The sequence below is a fragment of the Chlorocebus sabaeus genome, chromosome 3, assembly GCF_047675955.1.
Source record: "Chlorocebus sabaeus isolate Y175 chromosome 3, mChlSab1.0.hap1, whole genome shotgun sequence".
In the NCBI taxonomy this organism is placed as follows: domain Eukaryota; kingdom Metazoa; phylum Chordata; class Mammalia; order Primates; family Cercopithecidae; genus Chlorocebus; species Chlorocebus sabaeus.
In genome coordinates, this window is record NC_132906.1 from 3484352 (window position 1) to 3504367 (window position 20016).

General features: G+C 41.8%; 1 protein-coding gene across 3 annotated transcripts in view; it reads left to right on the top strand.

Annotated features, from left to right (window-relative positions):
- TNFRSF19 (TNF receptor superfamily member 19) overlaps window positions 1-20016 on the top strand; it is a 105885-nt gene that overhangs the window by 6281 nt on the left and 79588 nt on the right. For 2 of the 3 annotated variants that reach the window (XM_008021723.3, XM_008021720.3), the window contains exons 1-3: window positions 1039-1227; window positions 12009-12111; window positions 15190-15300. In XM_008021723.3, the coding sequence (XP_008019914.1) occupies window positions 12043-12111; window positions 15190-15300 (180 nt within the window). In that variant the 5' untranslated portion in view covers window positions 1039-1227; window positions 12009-12042. Of the gene's footprint in view, window positions 1-1038; window positions 1228-12008; window positions 12112-15189; window positions 15301-20016 lie in introns of those variants that run through there. The other variant, XM_008021721.3, reaches the window with a different exon arrangement.

The window sequence follows — 20016 nt, forward strand, 5'->3', positions numbered from 1 at the left end:
ACTAAGAATGGCTATTTGGTGAGTGTCAGGCATTGGCCTAAGTACTTAAATACCTTATCTGTTAATACTTAACCACCACCAATGAAGCAACTCATTTTACAGATGGAGAACCAGAAGCTTAGAGAGGTGAAGTAACTTTTCCAAAGTCATGCAACTAGTGAATGAACAGGTTGGCATTGGGACCAGATTGTCAGATCCCAAGCCCATGCAGGCTAACAACAGGTTCTCTCTCTATTATGAGCTAACAGGCTAACTGGGAAAATCTGTCAAAACACATGAAATGATTCAAGAACTAATGAACTCGGTAATGTGTTACTGTCTCTAAGGGCAAAAGGAGGTCAGAGAGAAGAACATTTGGTTGAAGTCAGAGAAGGTAGTTCCTGAGCTGGTACATTCAATTCCACTCAGAAAGCATTGGTTGAACATTTATTTGAATGACTGATACTGTCAGAGATGCAAATTGGAACACAATATGCCCCTTCTCTTAAAGTGTTTTTAACTCCTTGAAGAAGCAAGTTAGTGCACAGAAGGGTGCGGCAGCCTCGGGCCGAGCGCCTCCAGGCCTGCAGGAGGCGAACTCGGGCTTCCCCGGACTTCCCCGGGAGGCGTCCGTGGGAACGCGCACCCGGCAAGTCCCTGCCCGCGGGGGACCCGAGGTCTGCGACCTCGGCCGACCCGATCTCAGGCGCAGCAGCGCAGACCTGGCCGCCGTATCCCCTCTGGGTGGGATGCGGACCCACGCGGGAAAGGCTGAAAGGTGGGGAACACCCGGGGCGGAAAGGAAGCCTCCCTCTCTGCTCTGCAGGAAAGTCTCCCAACACAGCCCTGTTCTTGGTGGTCTCCGGTCCCCCATCCCCAAGACCCCAGTCAGCCTCACACTCATCCGCTCCAGCAGCCGCGGGATGGGGGCCTCCGAAGACCCCGACTGCAGAGCTGGCCCGTGGACGCAGTGGGGGCTGGGCGGAGGCACAGCGGAGAGCCTGGGGGGCGGGGCTCTGGGCGGGGGCGGAGCCACGGCGAGGGCGGGGCCCTGGTGGGCGGGGCTCCGGGGTGGCGGCCGTTGCCGGGCTACGGGAGAGCGCGGAGCCCGGCGCGGGGAGGTGCGCGGCGTGCACGCTGGGTTGGACCCCAAGCAGCCCGGCGCCCTGCGCCTTAAGCAGAACCGCTCCGCGCGCCCTGAGCCTCGGGCTCCGGCCCGGACCTGCAGCCTCCCAGGTGGCTGGGAAGGTAGGTGCTTCGCTGTCCCGGGCGCGCGGCGTCCTGCGAGGTCTTCAGCCCTCGCCCTGGTGGATCCCCGCTGGGTGGGCGCCGGGAAAGGAGGCGGCTGCCCGAGAGAGGGAGGAGCACAGGGGGGCGCTGCTTACGGGGGGGAGTACTGCGCGACGAAGGGAATCCCCGGAGGGGCTGAGCGGGTCCCGGGGCCGTGACAGGCGGCGAGGCGGCGGGAGGGAGCGTGTAAATTCACGCCGGGTCCCCGCGGGCGGTGCGAGCGACGCGACCCGGACTCCTCTCCGGGATATTGTAGATAGAAAGATCTGCTTGTGAGGCTCACGACTGGGAGCCTGTCACTCTGCCCCAGTTCGACCCGGCCCCGGCGCCCGCCCGCGTCCTGCGGAGGTCCCTGAGCCAGCGCGCGGCTGCGGGAGTCTCGGGGCCGCATCCCCGGCCAGCGCCGGCGGCGGGAGAGCGTTGTCTGTGAGCGGCCCAGGGTACATTCCTTCTGTGGGAAGGAGTTCCTTAGAGTTCAGCAGGAATCATTAGTACTTTGATGAGTAGAGCCTGTGAGAGATGTACGGAGTGAGAAAGCCAGCTCTTCCAATGCGTGCCAGTGTTCTAATGCCATCTCATGCAACAGAAATTTGCCGAATATACTCCTGGAGATCAAGTTTGGCGGATCAGAATTCTGTGATCAGTTTTGATGGTAGTGCACTGGTCATCCAGTCTCCGTTCACGATTGCAAGAAATCTGTGTCATTTTTTTGCATTTTAATAAAGGACTCAATTTGCATACAAAACCATCACCACTGTTCAGTGTTTCTTTTAACTAAAACAGTTTAACCCAAGATATGCATGAAGATGTAGTTTTTACTCCAATGACAGTTTCTTTATGTAAACAGGAAACAGTTATTGTTAAACTGCAAAACATATTTTTTAGTGTTGTCATTTCATGCTCAGATACTTAGATGCAAAAGGGAGGATTACACTGCGCTACGTCAGGATTTACTCAGTACGTTTTCTGTGGTGCAGTTTCACCTTGGGCGTTTTTGCCAACCCTGCTTTCATGTAGTCTTAAAAATTCCAGGTAGTGCTTATTATCTAATTGGAAGGTGTAGAACTGGAGGGTTGAGAATTGATTGAGTCCTAGTGTGGAAGAGAATTTTTGACATTCACAGAGATGTGAGCACTTAAAAAGAAAGCTGCTTTGCATAACATTTCTCATATTGTTCTGAAAGTAAAACAAAACAGAAATGCGTTTTCATTTGGAAAACATAGCCTTGGCATCAGTGCATGAAGCATTATGAGCTCTGTTAAGTTCTTTACTTTTTAATCTATGTCTTACCACACCTACTTTATTACCAAAGCCACATGGCTTTATTGACTTTAGGAAACTTTTTTCCAAGAAGTGCTAACTCTGAGAGGTGGTGTTAGTATTTTCAGAACAATCATGAAAGTTATGTGTTTCTTTGGCCGGAGTGTGTCTTACAACTTGAGTCCAGCCTGGATCTTGAATATGCAGTTACGGACACATGAAGAGCCTTATGCACTTGAAATTGCAATGTCAATGTGCCTTTTCTTTTTTTGTTTTGAGACGCTGTCTCGCTCTGTCGCCCAGGCTGGAGCGCAGTGGCGCGATCTCGGCTCACTGCAAGCTCCGCCTTCCGGGTTCACACCATTCTCCTGCCTCAGCCTCCTGAGTAGCTGGGACTACAGGTGCCGCCACCACACCCGGCTAATTTTTTTGTATTTTTAGTAGACACGGGGTTTCACCGTGTTAGCCAGGATGGTCTCGATCTCCTGACCTTGTGATCCGCCCGCCTTCGCCTCCCCAAGTGCTGGGATTACAGGCTTGAGCCACCGCGCCCGGCTGTTGATGTGCCTTTTCTGTCCAGAAGACTGAATAAGGAACATTGCTCACATGTAAAAGTAGCTGTAAACGAGATTTTTTTTTTTAAAGGAACAGAACTTCTTTTTAACTTCAGATGATAATAGGCTTTTTACATATATTTTATAATGGAAAATTGATTGCGACATGTATTGTCACATGCTGTGCTTAATTTCCTAGTTATAGTTCTGTTACATGAATTTAGGGCATGTTGGAGACTTTTTAAACATAAGTGAGGAATTCTGCTAACATAAAAAGAATTTGAGTCTCTTTTTTTTTTTTTTTTTTTTTTTTACCTATTGCAACCTCTGAACCTGTGCTTAACTCAATCACCTGTGGCCAATTCTACCCCTCAGAAATTAACACGATTCAAACAAAAACTGCAGGCATCTTTAGTACGTGAAAAAAGCCAAAGCCCTTTTAAAACTGATGAATCAATATTTAAAGTCAAACATTAAAAAGTCTGGAAAAGGCCAGCATATTCTATTTGTGTTGACTACAGATTGAATACGAATGCCCACTTGAATAAAACACACCCCCAGTAAATACATTGACAACTGCCTATGTGATAAGAGAGCCAGGGAACAGTTAAATGTTAAATATATTTGTCTTGTGGCAGCTGATTGTTAAGAATTCACAGGCTTTTAAAAGTAGCCTTCTAGTGAAGAGGAGAGGAATGGATAGGGACAGGTTCGTTAATGGATACAAAATTACAACTAGATAGAAGGAATACATTTTAGTGTTCTGTAGCATTGTCAGGTGAATATAGTTAACAATTTGCTGTGTATTTTCAAAAATCTGAAAGAGGATTTTGAATGTTCCCAACATAAGGAAAAAATAAAGATTTGATGCCTGGCGCGGTGGCTCACGTCTGTAATCCCAGCACTTTGGGAGGCTGAGGCGGGCGGATCACGAGGTCAGGAGATCGAGACCATCCTGGCTAACATGGTGAAACCCTGTCTCTACTGAAAACACACACACACACAAAATTAGCCGGGCGTGGTGGCGGCGCCTGTAGTCCCAGCTACTCAGGAGGCTGAGGCAGGAGAATGGCGTGAACCCGGGAGGCGGAGCTTGCAGTGAGCCAAGATCACGCCACTGCACTCCAGCCTGGGCGACAGTGCGAGACTCCATCTCAAAATACATAAATAAATAAATAAAATAAAGATTTGAGATGATACATATGTGAATTACCCCGATTTGATCATTACACATTGTATACATATATTAAAATATCACTGTCTCTGATAAATATTGCAATTGTTACATGTCAACTGAAATTCAACAAAACTAATACCCTTAGTGAGATTGATTGACACATAGTAAGTGGCATATATTTAAATTTATAATTAGGTAAGCTTTGACATACTGTGAAACTGCCAACACAATCCTGATGGTGAACACATAAAACACACCCAAAAGTTTCCTTACAGCTTGTTGTAATCCCTTTCTTCCATATTTCCTTGCCCTCTTCACACCCCTAACAACCTCTGATCTGCTTTGTCGTTATGTATCAGTTTGCATTTTCTAGAATTTCATATACATGTAATCGTATAGTATGTCATTTTGGGAGGAGGGGTCTGGCTTCTTTCACTCACAATAATTATTTTGAGATTCATCCGTATTATTACAGGTATCAAAAGTTAAATAATTTTTATTGCTGACTAGTATTCCATCGCATGCACCAAAACTTATTTCTTGACTTGTTTATGGACACATGGTTGTTTTCAGTTGTTAGCTATTATATATAAAACTGCTATGCACATTCATGTGCAACTTTTTGTACGAAAGTTTACTTTCCAAACTATTGGGAGAAGAATGTCTAGGTAATATTAAAGATGTGTGCTTAACATTTTAAGAAATGTCCAAATTGTTTTCCAAAGTGGTTGTTACACTTTCATTTCTAGTAAAAGTGTATGAGAGTTCGAATGCTCCAAATCTTCACCAACAATGGTGAAGTTGAAATACCAGATGTTGTATTTTAGACATTCAAATAAGTGGGCCATAGTAGTTCATTGTGGATTTAATTTTCATCACTCCAAAGGCTAAAAATGTTGGACCAAAAAAAAAAAAAAAGATAAAGTAGCCCTCTAGGTGAAGAAAAATAAAATTAAAGTGGGTACGAACAGAATTTTTTTTTCATGATTTAGTGGTTGAGTAGTGAGCTCCTGCTATTTTATGTATCTAAAATGTTTACATTTAAAAGTAAGATGTTGAAATAGTATTGGGTTATCTTCTAGTCCACATGTCACATAATATGTACTTTTTTAAAACTAAAGTTTTAAAACCTGGGTTTTAAAAAGAGAACAACTACCCTTCAGCAATTACAGAAGACAAAGGAACTTGTGTATCTGAAGACTGAATGTTATTTAGCAGCTCTTTGGTCAGCTTGGATTGGTCACATATGGGGAAACTGGGAAATAATAGGGGCTACTTAACACTGCAGAAGAACACTACAGATGGTGTAAAGAGTGGTTTTGGAATCTATCCAGACTTCCTTCTAAAATAAAAATTTAAACAGCTGTGTTTGAGAGATGGGTCTGCACAATTCTTGTAAGAAAATCTGTGTAGATGTTTGAGGTCCCCTTAGTCTCTGATGCTACCATTGTTCCGTTTGTATTTTAGGGTAGAGAAACATTCATGAATTTTGGGAAAAGCACATTAGTTACAATATGCTTGTTGACTGAACATTTTGAGAATTCTGACAGTGATTTTCCTAATGCAAAGATGATAAAATTTACAACTTAGAGAAATAAAAAGAATTAGTCTCAGAAAACCCCGCACTGGGATATTTTTTGTTGTCGTTTTTATTTTTATTTATTTGTTTTTTCTTTGTATCCTTAGGGTTTTGGGGAACAGGTGGTATGTGGTTACATGAGTAAGTTCTTTAGCAGTGATTTGTGAGATTTTGGTATACCCATCACCTGGGCAGTATATGCTGAACCCAATTTGTAGCCTTTTATCCCTCATCCCCCTCCACCTTTTCCCTCCAAGTCCCCAAAGTCCATTGTATCATTTTTATGCCTTTGCATCCTCATAGCTTAGCTCCCACTTTTGAGTAAGAACATATGATGTTTGGTTTTCCATTCCTGAGTTACTTCACTTTGAATAATAATCTCCAGTCCCATCCAGGTTGCTGTGAATGCCATTAATTCATTCCTTTTTATGGCTGAGTAGTATTCCGTCATATATATATATATATATAATAGTCATATATATATGTATACCACAGTTTTTTTTAGCCACTCATTCATTGATGGGCATTTGGGCTGGTTACATATTTTTGCAGCTACGAATTGTGCTGCTATAAACATGCGTGTGCAAGTGTCTTTTTCGTATAATGAATTCTTTTCCCCTGGGTAGATACCCAGCAGTGGGATTGCTGGATCTAGGTTAAGTTTTATTTAAAAAAAAAGAAAAAATTAGGAGCCTAATAGAGGCCCTTACTGTTTTGAACTTTGGGAGAATTGGAGATACTGTATTTGGCAGCAGAAAATTTTTAAGCTTTTAGGGTTTTTAGTAGAAAATACCTTATAATTTGAAAAAGAGAAACCGTTCTCATTTCCCAGCCAATAACAATATGTGTATTCTTATCACAGCACACCTTTGTAAGTTCCTAGGCTACAAAGAGGTCTGCCAACTGTATTATGTAAGAAGAATGATTTTCCGAATATAGTGAGATTGAAGGCTAAGATACAGAATAGCTAGAAGCCGGGGGTTATTGTTTTGTTTGGAAATAGCACTACTCTAAATTTCTAATTAATGTCTTATTCTCTTTGCCTGTGGGACTGGCAGTATTTCTAAGTCACTCGCGATTATGTTGTGCCATTAAAATGCCAAAGGCTGTATTTATAGCATTGACTTTATTTCAGCGCTGGTTTATAAATTGTAAAACTGCCAGTTTAATGTTGACGTTTTAAAAATGTTTCATCTTATTACATATTAGAAAAAGCGTATGAGTTGACTACAGTTTCATTACATAGTGTGAATACAGTTTTTTAGATGAAAACTGTTACCAATTGCATGCGCTCTATCTGTTGGATAATAAATAGCTTTTAAGAGATAGGAAAAAAAGAAAATTAAATAATTTATTCTGAAAAGAAGAGTATCCAGATTATTAGAATTATTACAAAGCACATATGTTTTGGTCATTTACACCATCAAAAATATAGATGATTCTCAGAAAGGTTACTGATTGTAAGATAATTTTCTTTCTGATTATCACCATTCTTCCTCCTTAGTGATTCTGGTCTATATTAGAGCACTACCTTCAAGAAATGGGGTTCTTCCCTGGATTTGTTCTACCACAGTGACTCGCATTTCAACCTCAGGTTATATTTGCTCAGATTTTTCACATATATTATTTTGTCCCTTAGAACTCTGAGAAGTAAACTGTTATCCCTAATGAATGAATTCCTTTCTTAGCATGCATTGGGCACATATTGTGAGTTACAGTTCTATAGTGAAATCAAAGCTTTTGTCATTAAGCCCTCAAACCTTATTTGATTGGTGGTCAACTCCAGTTGCTGGGTTGGTGATAAAATGAGGGAAGGGAGCCCAGTGTGACCGTGGGGAGTGGTGGAGACTAGTGCACTAAAGAACATGTCCTTCCATGTGAGGGACAACTAGTCGTTAGCTCTAGCTCATGTTACCTTGATGTGGGACTCAGGGCTGTCAGATTGTCTAATTTTTCAAGAACATTCTTCAGTTTTATTATTGAAAGCAAATTTTAAAGATCAAGTGTTGCAGTGACTAAAGAAAATAAATGCTGACCAGGTGCAACAAAAAGGCTAGAAAGAGAGAGAAATAACCAGGTAGTTACGCAGTGAGTGGAAGTCCAGCGTGCGGTGGAAGCAGAAAGAAGAGATGCTGATGCAGATTTAAGGGGATTCCAGAAGACCTGTGACAGGCTGGGGGCAGGCATTGTAGAGGAAGGGACAGTTGGATCTGCTGGTGGACGCAGTCACTGTGGTTTGAGATCCAGGGGTCTGCTCAGCCAATCAGAGATGAAGCCCGGAGCTGCTGCTCCCCAGCAGTGCTCCCCTGTCTCTGCGTGGTGACACACTAGCACAGGTGTTCATGATTTTGGACAAGAAGGCAGAAGGGGTATGCATTGTAACACTTATTGGAATTATCTTAGAGGGAGGCCAATTAGGACACATCCGTATTAGTTACCATTCACTCAAACGAGCAGGCTGAGCAGCTTTGAGAAGCAGCCACTCTGTGTGCAGTGGAACAGCATGTTTCCCCGCTCTGCACTTGGGGTTCGTGTCCCCTCTTTGCATGCTCCGGATACTGCCAAGCTGCGTATTGTCGTTGAATAGCAGATAGTGAGGCCGCCGTTTCATGCTCGTGGAATACAGTAAACCAGGCATCCTTAGTCTTCTGCCTAGCGCTTATATGAGGCCAGTTTCTCTGCACATGTCCTCCAAGAAATGCATGCTAGGCTGTTACAGATGCTGTGGAGACTGGAGGTTTTGGCAAACTATAAAAACCCCAGCAGCCAGACCCATGGTACATCATCTCAGTCATTTGTAGGGCTTGTGCTTGCTAAATCATCCCCAAATAAATAGAACACTGAAGCATATAAAAGCATTTTTCTGTCTTTGGGCCAGACCCTGGATGTCCAGAATTTAAAAATAGTTTTAATAAATAACCTTTTGATTGCCTTATTTATATTTTAAATATTATTACTTAAACGCTTAAGCTATTTTATGAAATTTTCCTTCTGTTTATGAATGCCAAAGAATTTCATTCCACTTCAGGAAATTCAAGGTCACACTTATAACCGTCCACCAGCTAAATTGTTTATTTCTAAAATACTCCTGGGCCAGGCTATGTCAAAAGGTGTTTTGGAGACCACTACCTTGGCCAAGCTGCGAGCTCCCTTGAAGGAACAAGTTGTGTCTTCTAGCCTAGTCCTGCCTCCTTTCAGGCACCTAAGGACCATTTAACCAATGTTTGTTGAATAAATAAATACATGATTAAATGTATGATTGCATATGTGTCTCTCATCAGTTTTGTTGAGGTCGCCCTGCTGTCCCGAATGGCAGGAGTCACTGGATGCTGGTGATGGTTTAGGACACAAGCCTAGGTCAGCATGGCGGGATGCTGAGGAGCCCAGTTGTGGAGTTACCAGGCTTGAACTGGATTTGATTTCCACTGGTTCTAGCATTTGTTTCCTTTGACCTTCAGTTTTCTCTTCCATCATAGGGGATAAATGTCTACTTTAGAGTGTGGTAGAAAGCTTTAAAAAGCTATGCTTTATTTATTTATTTATTTATTTTGAGACGGAGTCTTGCTCTGTGGCCCAGGCTGGAGTGAGCGGCGCCATCTCAGCTCACTGCAAGCTCCGCCTCCCGGGTTCACGCCATTCTCCTGCCTCAGCCTCCCGAGTAGCTGGGACTACAGGTGCCCACCACCTCGCCCGGCTAGTTTTTTGTATTTTTAGTGGAGACAGGGTTTCACCGTGTTAGCCAGGATGGTCTCGATCTCCTGACCTCGTGATCCGCCCGCCTCGGCCTCCCAAAGTGCTGGGATTACAGGCGTGAGCCACCGAAGCTATGCTTTTTTAAAGCATTAGCACAGTACTCAACATTATAAATGCCTGGTTCAGACTCTTGGTGGATTCTTAGTCTTCAGATGCCTTCTGCAGGCTCCTGGGTCCCGAGGGCTAAAACGCTGCTGCCACTTTACTGCGGCCGCCTAGATGCCTCCTATTTGTCCGATGGATTACAGTCTTCGAGGACTGTCACATCCTAACAGATCGTTTGATCCTCCATAATAATGTCATTAACATGAAGGACAATAATAGTTGCTAACACTTCTATAGCACTTATCATGTGCCAGAAACAGTTTATATCAGCTAATTCTCCTGAAAGTGCTTTACAGCTGTTAAACTAATTCCTCACAGCAATTTCAGGAGGTAGGTACTATCATTCTGCCCCATTTAGAGATGAGGAAACTGAGACTCAGGGTTAAGGAACTTATCCCAGGTTGCACAGCTCATAAGTGGTGGTCTCAACAACAGCAGCAGTAACAGCATCAGCGACTGCTCCAGGCCCTGGGCTCAGCACTTTGTATTAGCCCAGTTAGTCCTCACAACACCCCTGTGAGATGGGTTCTATTTTTGTCTCCTTATGAATGGGTAGCATCAAAGTGACAATGTTAAGAAGTGCTTCACGATTTGTCTGTCTTTTTCAATAGTTAGTGTAGCATCCCACTAGACGATTCTATCCAAACTAATCACTCGAATATGGTATGTGCTGACTGGCTTGTCAATCTCTTTGTCTCATATTTTCTGCAAATGCTTTGGCATTATCCCTGTTGTTTCTTATTAGTTTTAATTCCACCTAAATTACACATTTTTTACTTTTAAAACTGAATACATTTTAAAAAATTTAAGATCGTATCATAAAAGAAATAACCTGAAGCATGCACTTCAAAGAATGTGATTTTTATCTTCTCACCCTAACCCTGTGTCTACACAAGCAGTAAGTTGCATGGTTGGGTAATTGCTGGATGATTTTGAGATATGCCAGCGGGGAAAAAAGTTATGACCAAGTAGCTGGAAAAGTGAAAAAAGCTGTTTGAATTCACTTCAAATGGGTCATTCACTCAACAAAGGTAAATGATTTTTCATTGCCCTGGCAATGTGACCTGCCCAGGCAGTGGACGTGGTTCATCTGGGTTCAGCCACTCCGGGGTGCCCATCAGCTCACCCCGGTGGCTACTCAGCCCGCAGCTCTGCCCCCTCTGCCTCCTTTGTTGTTGTCGTCGTCGTTTTTCTTGAGCCCTTTGCCCATGGTTCTGGTTCTGTGCTCTGGTTTCTTTCTAAGTCAGATGATCCACTTGGGATCTGTTAGTTTTGGAAACTTCAACTTTAAAGGAAACAGAACCGCTGTTTCTCTACCTGATGGAGCAGCCAGATGAGGCTTCGCTTTTTCTTTTTGATCTCTTCTATGGACATGTGTGGATCTGTAAAAAACAGCCAGATTTGGTTCTGCATTTTAGATCATTCCTGGTAAAGATAAAGAGGCTTGGTTTATCTTTTGTTGAAATGTTGGGTTAGTGCCTGTGATTTCATCACTCGTAAATGACTTTTAGATGTTTTAAGATGAATGCTTATTTTTCTGCCATACATACTTTGCACCATACTGGTTTGGGAAAGAATTCACAAATGCGAAATGTTATCTGTCTGCTTCTTAGTGAAGACAAAGTTGTCAAGATACAAACCTAGTGTCTTCATTTAATAACACATTGTCTGTCAGGGCGTATGTGACACAGTAGATGTAGAAACGGATGCTCCACCTGGGTTTGTATCCAGCTGTGCCCTTACTAGCAGTGTGACCTTGGGCAAGTTACTTAGCCCTCTCTGAGTCCATTTCCCCATCGCTAAAATGGGAATACTGACAGGATCTACCTTCTAGAGTAGTTGTGAGGATTAAGTGAGTTAGCATGCTGAAAATAGTACCTGGCACATAGTGCCTAGTAAGGGTTGTTATTTTATCACTATCATTGCCCTGTTGGCATTGTCTAAACCCATATAAATGGGAAGTTTACATAGTCACTATTTGAATAGAATTTCATGCTGAGTGAAGTAGATTGGCTGCTGTAAAGACATGGGTAGAAAATATCAATAAAGGCAGGTGTAGCCTGGAAACTCAGAGCCTGTAAGAGTTTTGAATATATGTATAGGTAAACAGAGCTTCAATTCTCATAATATGAATTATAAAAGAATTACATATTATTTGTCGTTTTTCTTTTTTAAAGGTGGTTTCTTTTAAAACACAAATAATGTTTATTACCTAGTCTATAGAGTAAGTGGTAAATATTATATAGTAAACAGAGCACAGTCACTGATGTTTTTCATATCAACTGCATCTTCCTTTCTATCTTTTATTTAGAACTCTCCAACAATAAATACATTTGATAAGAACGATGGCTTTAAAGATGCTACTAGAACAAGAGAAAACGTTTTTCACTCTTTTAGTATTACTAGGCTATTTGGTAAGTAAACTCTTTTTTTCTTTAATAAAAATGTGGTGAAAGAATGCATGTACTAATAAGTAGTAGCAGTACCAAAATCATTTTATTTTTTATTTTATTTTTTTTTTGAGACAGCGTCTTACTCTTTTGCCCAGGCTGGAGTGCAGTGGTGCAATCTTGGCTCACTGTAACCTCTGCCTCCCAGGTTCAAGCAGTTCTCCTGCTTCAGGCTCCCGAGTCACTGGGATGACAGACACCCGCCACCACTCCCAGCTAATTTTTGTATTTTTAGTAGAGATGGGGTTTCACCATGTCCAGGCTGATCTTGAATTCCTGACCTCAGGTGATCTGCCTGCTTTGGCCTTCCGAAGTGCTGGGATTACAGGCATGAGCCACCACACCTGGCCCAAAATAATTTTCTATTTCTGATCCAATATTATGTTTTTATCTCTTTCAAATGGAATTTTATTATTTTTGCATGTAATTAATAAGTGAAAGATTGCTGCTTATTCATGATATTTGTAACAGTTGTTGAAATTACCTCATTTAAGTGTAGGTGAAGTCATAAAATTGCAGTGTTACTTGTGGCACTATGACATTGATACTATTTTGCCTTTATAGGTATATATCTCTTGTAATGTATGCCAGAAGCTAAAAGACCATAAAATCTAATTTGGAGCCCATGACCTACACAGTTATGAATAATTTAGAATAGGTTTTTTAGAAGTTATTATGTTATATAGTTGTTTATATTCTTCTTGGTTCCAAAAAGCATGAAAAACAGATGGAAAATTTTAATGTTTGAAAGTTTGACAGAAGATTTATGAAGGTGTTCAAAAGAACAAAATGTATTTAATCTAGAGATAAAATAATGATCTACAGATATATAAAGAAAGATTTACACTGAAGACAATATGCAAAGTTTTCTTGAAAGACAAAGTTAAGCTGGATGCTGTGGTTCATGCTTGCAATCCTAGCACTTTGGGAGGCTGAGGCAGGTGGATCATTTGAGGTGCGGAGTTCAATACCAGCTTGGCCAACATGGTGAGACCCCATCTTTACTAAAAATACAAAAATTAACTGGGTGTGGTGGTGCGCACCTGTAATCCCAGCTACTTGGGAGGCTGAGGTAGGAGAATCACTTGAACGTGAGAGGCGGAGGTTACAGTGAGCTGAGATCACACTACTGCACTCTAGCCTGGGCGACAGAGCGAGACTGCGTCTCAGAAATAAATAAAGAGATAAACAAAAATAAAAAATATAAAATGAAGACAAAGTGGGGCTCAGGTGAATGTAGGAGAGCTTCCCTTCTGTAATTGGAGGCTGTTAAACATTGAATAATGGTCTAAGAGGAAGGTTGTGTAATTTCTTCCTCTTTACAGTCTCTTTGTGGTGGAAGGGAAGCTCCTACCCCTTATAAATAAGTAAACTCCTCCAAGATTGGGCGTTGAGGAGGAGTTGAGGCAAGAGTCTTCACAGCCTTAAAAAATTTTCTTTTTTTTTTTTTTTTTTTTTGAGTCGGAGTCTCAGTTTGTCACCAGGCTGGTGCGATCTTGGCTCACTGCAACCTCCGCTTCCTGGGTTCAGGTGATTCTTCTGCCTCAGCCCTCCCAAGTAGCTGGGACTACAGGTGCGCACCACCACACCTAGCTAATTTTTGTATTTTTAGTAGAGACAAGGTTTCACCGTGTTAGCCAGGATGGTCTCAATCTCTTGACCTCGTGATCCGCCCACCTTGGCCTCCCAAGGTGCTGGGATTGTAAGCGTGAGCCACCGTGCCTTGCTGCCTCAAAGAATTTTCTAGTCTCAAACCTCACCTTGAATTCTTCCTCCTGCTTGCCCTAGATATTAAACCTTTGACCTCAAAGAGGTTGTTAAATAACTTCACGATATTCCTGCCTCGAGGTGGAGGAGGTTTGTACAGAATTATATGCATCACAGTGTCCTGTGCTCAACTGTGTGGTAAGCATTAGACAGAACAGCAGTGTCTGTTCCCCCAGTTCCTCCTAAGATTTTCAGCTTCCATTAAGGAAAACAGAACTGCGTCAGTAGCACTATTCAGGGCATTCTTGCTTAGGATAAGAGGTTGGACCAAATGTCTTCACCAATTCTGTGATGCTGGTAATACCAACATTATTTAGTAAATACTGTCTGTTAAGCAGATAACATACTTTGTTAGGATGATCTCATACAAGGATAACTTGTTTTCAGAGAAAATAAGAGAGAAAAGCTACATTTTGGAAAATGACAAATAACCTTTGTTTTTGCCTAAGTATAAATTTTCCCTTTAAGTCCTGTGCTGTGAACCAAAGTATATTGTTAGGTCCCAGGCAGTGGCTCACTGGTAATCAGTAAAGGCATAAGCTCAGATTTCAATGGCACTTCTACTTTGAGGAGTCCCGAGAGTTGGGCCATTACTGCCCTCTTTATCATCATCACCAAGAATTTTACTGGTGTCCTGATTGTTAGAAACTATTATTTGAAAGACAGCCTCTAAGGAAATGTAGTTCAGTTGAAAAGGGTTGAAATGTCCCCATCAAAACCGCATGGCAGATAAGTCTAAAGGATAATTGCAAAATTCTTGTGGCTGTACTCTTGTGGCTATACTAATCTATTCAATTTATTTAATTCATTACACTTGAATATATTTATATTTCTTACAGATGAAAAATTTTTTTAATTCAGATTTTTTTCTGGTAGCAAAAGGACCTTGGGTCATATATCAAACAAAGTCATAACTGTTTTTTGTTTTCAAATATCTTCTTACTTAGAGAAGAGAACAGCTCCTAAGTCATGTCGTATCTTGGGTCCCAGAAGGGTTTCTGAGGAGGATAGCAGTTAATTCTGAGAAAATGGCACACCCTGTTTAGAGAACCAATAAGTATTCTCTGGAATACAGAGAAGAATTTGGCTTATTGATTTAGTTCCACTGACTTATTCAGAAAGTGGGTTTTCTTCCTAAAGTGAACATTGAATTGACTCTGAACTGATGTTTACATTCAGTGATTGTGTGACTGATATTGAAAATATTGTTCCTTTCTTGCAAAAAAAAAGTTTAACATACTTTAAGATAACATTTTGTTAAATTTTTTTTTTCAGTCATGTAAAGTGACTTGTGAAACAGGAGACTGCAGACAACAAGAATTCAGGGATCGGTCTGGAAATTGTGTTCCCTGCAACCAGTGTGGGCCAGGCATGGAGTTGTCTAAGGTATATTGGATACATGGCAAAGTTGTATATCTGTGTTTGTAAAATGCATTCTTCTTCTTCTTTTTTTTTTTTTTAAATGCATTCTTCTTAACTAAATTATTTGAGTTAATTATTAATGACGCTTTGGATACCATGACAGAATTATTGGATTATTATGTCACTTTGGCCAAATATCATACAATTCCCTTTTTAATACTTTTGATTCATGTGTCTTACTGAGATAAATAGGTTCTCAAACCCAGAATTCAACAGATGTCATTGTTTTATATAATTTAAGATTTGTAGTATTTCACTAAAACAATACAATTTTAAAGGTTTATTTGCATTAATCAATAACAACCAAAATTCTATTGAAGATTTAAAACTAAAGCCTTATGGGCTGGCTAGCAAGCTGGCCGAATAGAAACAGCTCTGATCTGCAGCTCCCAGCGAGTTCAATGCAGAAGGCAGGTGATTGCTTCATTTCCAATGGAGATACCCGGCTCATCTCACTGGGACTGGTTAAACAGTGGGTGCAGTCCATGGAGGCTGAGCCGAAACAGGGTGGGGTGTCGCCTCACCTGGGAAGTGCAAGGAATCCAGGAACTGCTTCCCCTAGCCAAGGGAAGCCTTGAGGGACTGTGCCATGAGGAACGGTGGACCCCAACCCAGATACTACGCTTTTCCCATGTTCTGTGCAACCCACAGACCAGGAGAGGTGCCTATACCACCGGGGCCCTGGTTTTAAGCACAAAACTGGGTGGCCATTTGGGCAGACCCTGAGCTACCTGCAGGAGTTTTTTTTTCATACCCTAGTGGCATCTGGAATGTCAGCGAGACAGAACCATTCACTTCCCTGGAAAGGGAAATGAAACCAGGGAGACAAATGATCTGGCTCAGCAGATCCCACCCCCATGGAGCCCAGCAAGCGAAGATCCACTGGCTTGAAATTCTCACTGCCAGCACAGCAGTCTGAAGTCCATCTGGGATGCTCAAGCTTGGTGTGGGGAGGGGCATCTGCCATTACTTAGGCTTGAGTAGGCGTTTTTCTCCTCACAGTGTAAACAAAGCCACCTGGAAGTTCAAACTGAGTGGAGCCCACCATAGCTCAGCAAAGCCACTGTAGCCAGACTGCCTCTCTAGATTCCTCCTCTCTGGGCAGGGCATCTCTGAAAGAAAGGCAGCAGCCCTAGTCAGGCTCTTATAGATAAAACTCCCATCTCCCTGGAACAGAGCACCTAGGAGAAGGGGTGGCTGGGGGTGCAGCTTCAGCAGACTTAAATGTTCTGGCCTGCCAGCTCTGAAGAAAGCAGCAGGTCTCCCAGCAAAGTGCTCAATCTCTACTAAGGGACAGACTGCCTCCTCAAGTGGGTCGCTGACCCCCATGCCTCCTGACTGGGAGACACCACCCAGCAGAGGTCGACAGACACCTCATACAGGAGAGCTCTGGCTGGCATCTGGTGGGTGCCCCTTTGGGACAAAGCTTCCAGAGGAAGGAACAGGCAGCAATCTTTGCTGTTCTGCAGCCTCCACCGATGATACCCAGGCAAACAGGGTCTGGAGTGGACCTCTAACAAACTCCAGTAGACCTGCAGCAACGGGCCTGACTGTTAGAAGGAAAACTAACAAACGGAAAGGAATAGCATCAACATCAACAAAAAGAACATCCACACAAAAACCCCATCCAAAGGTCACCAGCATCAAAGACCAAAGGTAGATAAATCCACAAAGATGAGGAAAAACCAGTGCAAAAAGGCTGAAAATTCCAAAAACCAGAATGCCTCTTCCCCAGAGGATCACAACTCCTCGCCAGCAAGAGAACAAAACTGGACAGAGAATGAGTTTACGAAATAACAGAAGTAGCCTTCAGAAGGTGGGTAATAACAAACTTCACCGAGCTAAAGGAGCATGTTCTAACCCAATGCAAGGAAGCTAAGAACCTTGAACAAAGGTTAGAGGAATTGCTAACTAGAATAACCAGTTTAGAGAAGAATATAAATGACCTGATGGAACTGAAAAACACAGCACAAGAACTTTGTGAAGCATCCACAAATATCAATAGCTGAATCGATCAAGCAGAAGAAAGGATATCGAAGATTGAAGATCAAGTTAATGAAATAAAGTGTGAAGACAAGATTAGAGAGAAAAGAATGAAAGGGAACAAACAAAGATATGGGACTATGTGAAAAGACCAAACCTACATTTGATTGGTGTCCCTGAAAGTGACAGGGAGAATGGAACCAAGTTGGAAAACACTCTTCAGGATATTATCCAGGAGAACCTCCCCAACCTAGCAAGAGAGGCCAACATTCAAATTCAGGAAATACAGAGAACATCACAAAGATACTCCTGTAGAAGAGCAACCCCAAGATACAATCTTCAGATTCACAAAGGTTGAAATAAAGGAAAAAATGTTAAGGGCAGCCAGAGAGAAAAGTCAGGTTACCCACAAAGGGAAGCCCACTAGACTAACAGCGGATCTCTGCAGAAACCCTACAAGCCAGAAGAGAGTGGGGGCCAATAGTCAACATTCTTAAAGAAAAGAATTTCCAACCCAGAATTTCATATCCAGCCAAACTAAGCTTCATAAGTGAAGGAGAAATGAAATCTTTTACAGACAAGCAAATGATGAGAGATTTTGTCACCACCAGGCCTGCCTTACAAGAGCTCCTGAAGGAAGCACTGAATATGGAAAGGAAAAACTGGTACCAGGCACTATAAAAACATACCAAATTGTAAAGACCATCGACACTCTGAAGAAACTGCATCAACTAACGGCGAAATAACCAGCTAGCATCATAATGACAGGATCAAATTCACATATGACAATATTAACCTTAATTGTAAATGGGCTAAATACCCCAATTAAAAGACATAGACTGGCAGATTGGATAAAGAGTCAAGACCCATCAGTGTGCTGTATTCGGGAGATCCATCTCACGTGGAAAGACACACATAGGCTCAAAATAAAGGGATGGAGGAATATTTACCAAGCCAATGGAATGCAAAAAAAAGCAGGGGTTGCAATCCTAGTCTCTGATAAAAGACTTTAAACCAACAAAGATCAAAAAAGACAAGGGCATTATATAATGGTACAAGGGATCAATGCAACAAGAAGGGAAGGGCTAACTATCCTAAATATATATGCACCCAATACAGGAGCACCCAGATTTACAAAGCAAGTTCTTAGAGACCTACAAAGAGACTTAGACTCCCACACAATAATAGTGGGAGACTTTAACACCCCACTATGAATATTAGACAGATCAACGAGAAAATTAACAAGGATATTTAGGACTTGAACCCAGTCCTGGACCAATTGGACCTAACAGACATCTACAGAACTCTCCACCCCTAATCAACGGAATATACATTCTTCTTAGCACCACATTGCACTTACTCTAAAACTAACCACATAATTGGAAGTAAAACGCTCCTCAGCAAATACAAAAGAATGGAAATCATAACAAACAGTCTCTCAGACCACAGTACAATCAAATTAGAACTCAGGATTAAGAAACTCACTGAAAGCAGCACAACTACATGGAGACTGAACAACCTGCTCCTGAACAACTACTGGGTAAATAACAAAATTAAGGCAGAAATAAATAAGTTATTTGAAACTAATGAGAACAAAGACACAATGTACCAGAATCTCTGGGATACAGCTAAAGCAGTGTTTAGAAAGAAGTTCATAGCACTAAATGCCCACAGGAGAAAGCAGAAAAGATCTAAAATTGACACACTAACACCACAATGAAAAGAACTAGAGAAGCAAGAGCAAACACATTCAAAAGCTAGCAGAAGACAAGAAATAACTAAGAGCAGAACTGAAGGAGATAGGGACACAAAAAACCCTTCAAAAAATCAATTAATCCAGGAGCTGGTTTTTTGAAAAGATTAACAAAATAGATAGATCACTAGCTGGACTAATAAAGAAGAAAAGAGAGAAGAATCAAATAGAAACAATAAAAAAAATGATAAAGGGGGTATCAATACTGATCCCACAGAAATACAAACTACCATCAGAGAATACTATTAACACCTCTATGCAAATAAACTAGAAAATCTAGAAGAAATTGATAAATTCCTGGACACATATACCCTCCCTAGACTAAACCAGGAAGAAGTCAAATCCCTGAATAGATCAAGAACAAGTTCTGAAATTGAGGCAGTAATTAATAGCCTACCACCAACAACAAAAACCCAGGACCAGACAGATTCACAGCCAAATTCTACGAGAGGTACAAAGAGGAGCTGGTACTATTCCTTCTGAAACTATTCCAAACAATAGAAAAGGAGGGACTCCTCTCTAACTCATTTTATGAGGTCAGCATCATCCTGATATCAAAACCTGGCAGAGACACAACAAAAAAAGAAAATTTCAGGCCAGTATCCCTGATGAACATCAATGTGAAAATCCTCAATAAAATACTGGCAAATTGAATCCAGCAGCACATCAAAAAGCTTATCCACCACAATCAAGTCAGCTTCATCCCTAGCATGCAAGACTGGTTCAATACACGCAAAACAATAAACATAATCCATCACATAAACAGAACCAATGACAAAAACCACATGAGTATCTCAATAGATACAGAAAAAGCCTATGATAAAATTCAACACCCCTTCATGCTAAAAACTCTCAATAAGCTAGGTATTGATTGAATGTATCTGGAAATAGTAAGAACTGTTTATGACAAACCCACAGCCAGTATCATAGTGAATGGGCAAAAG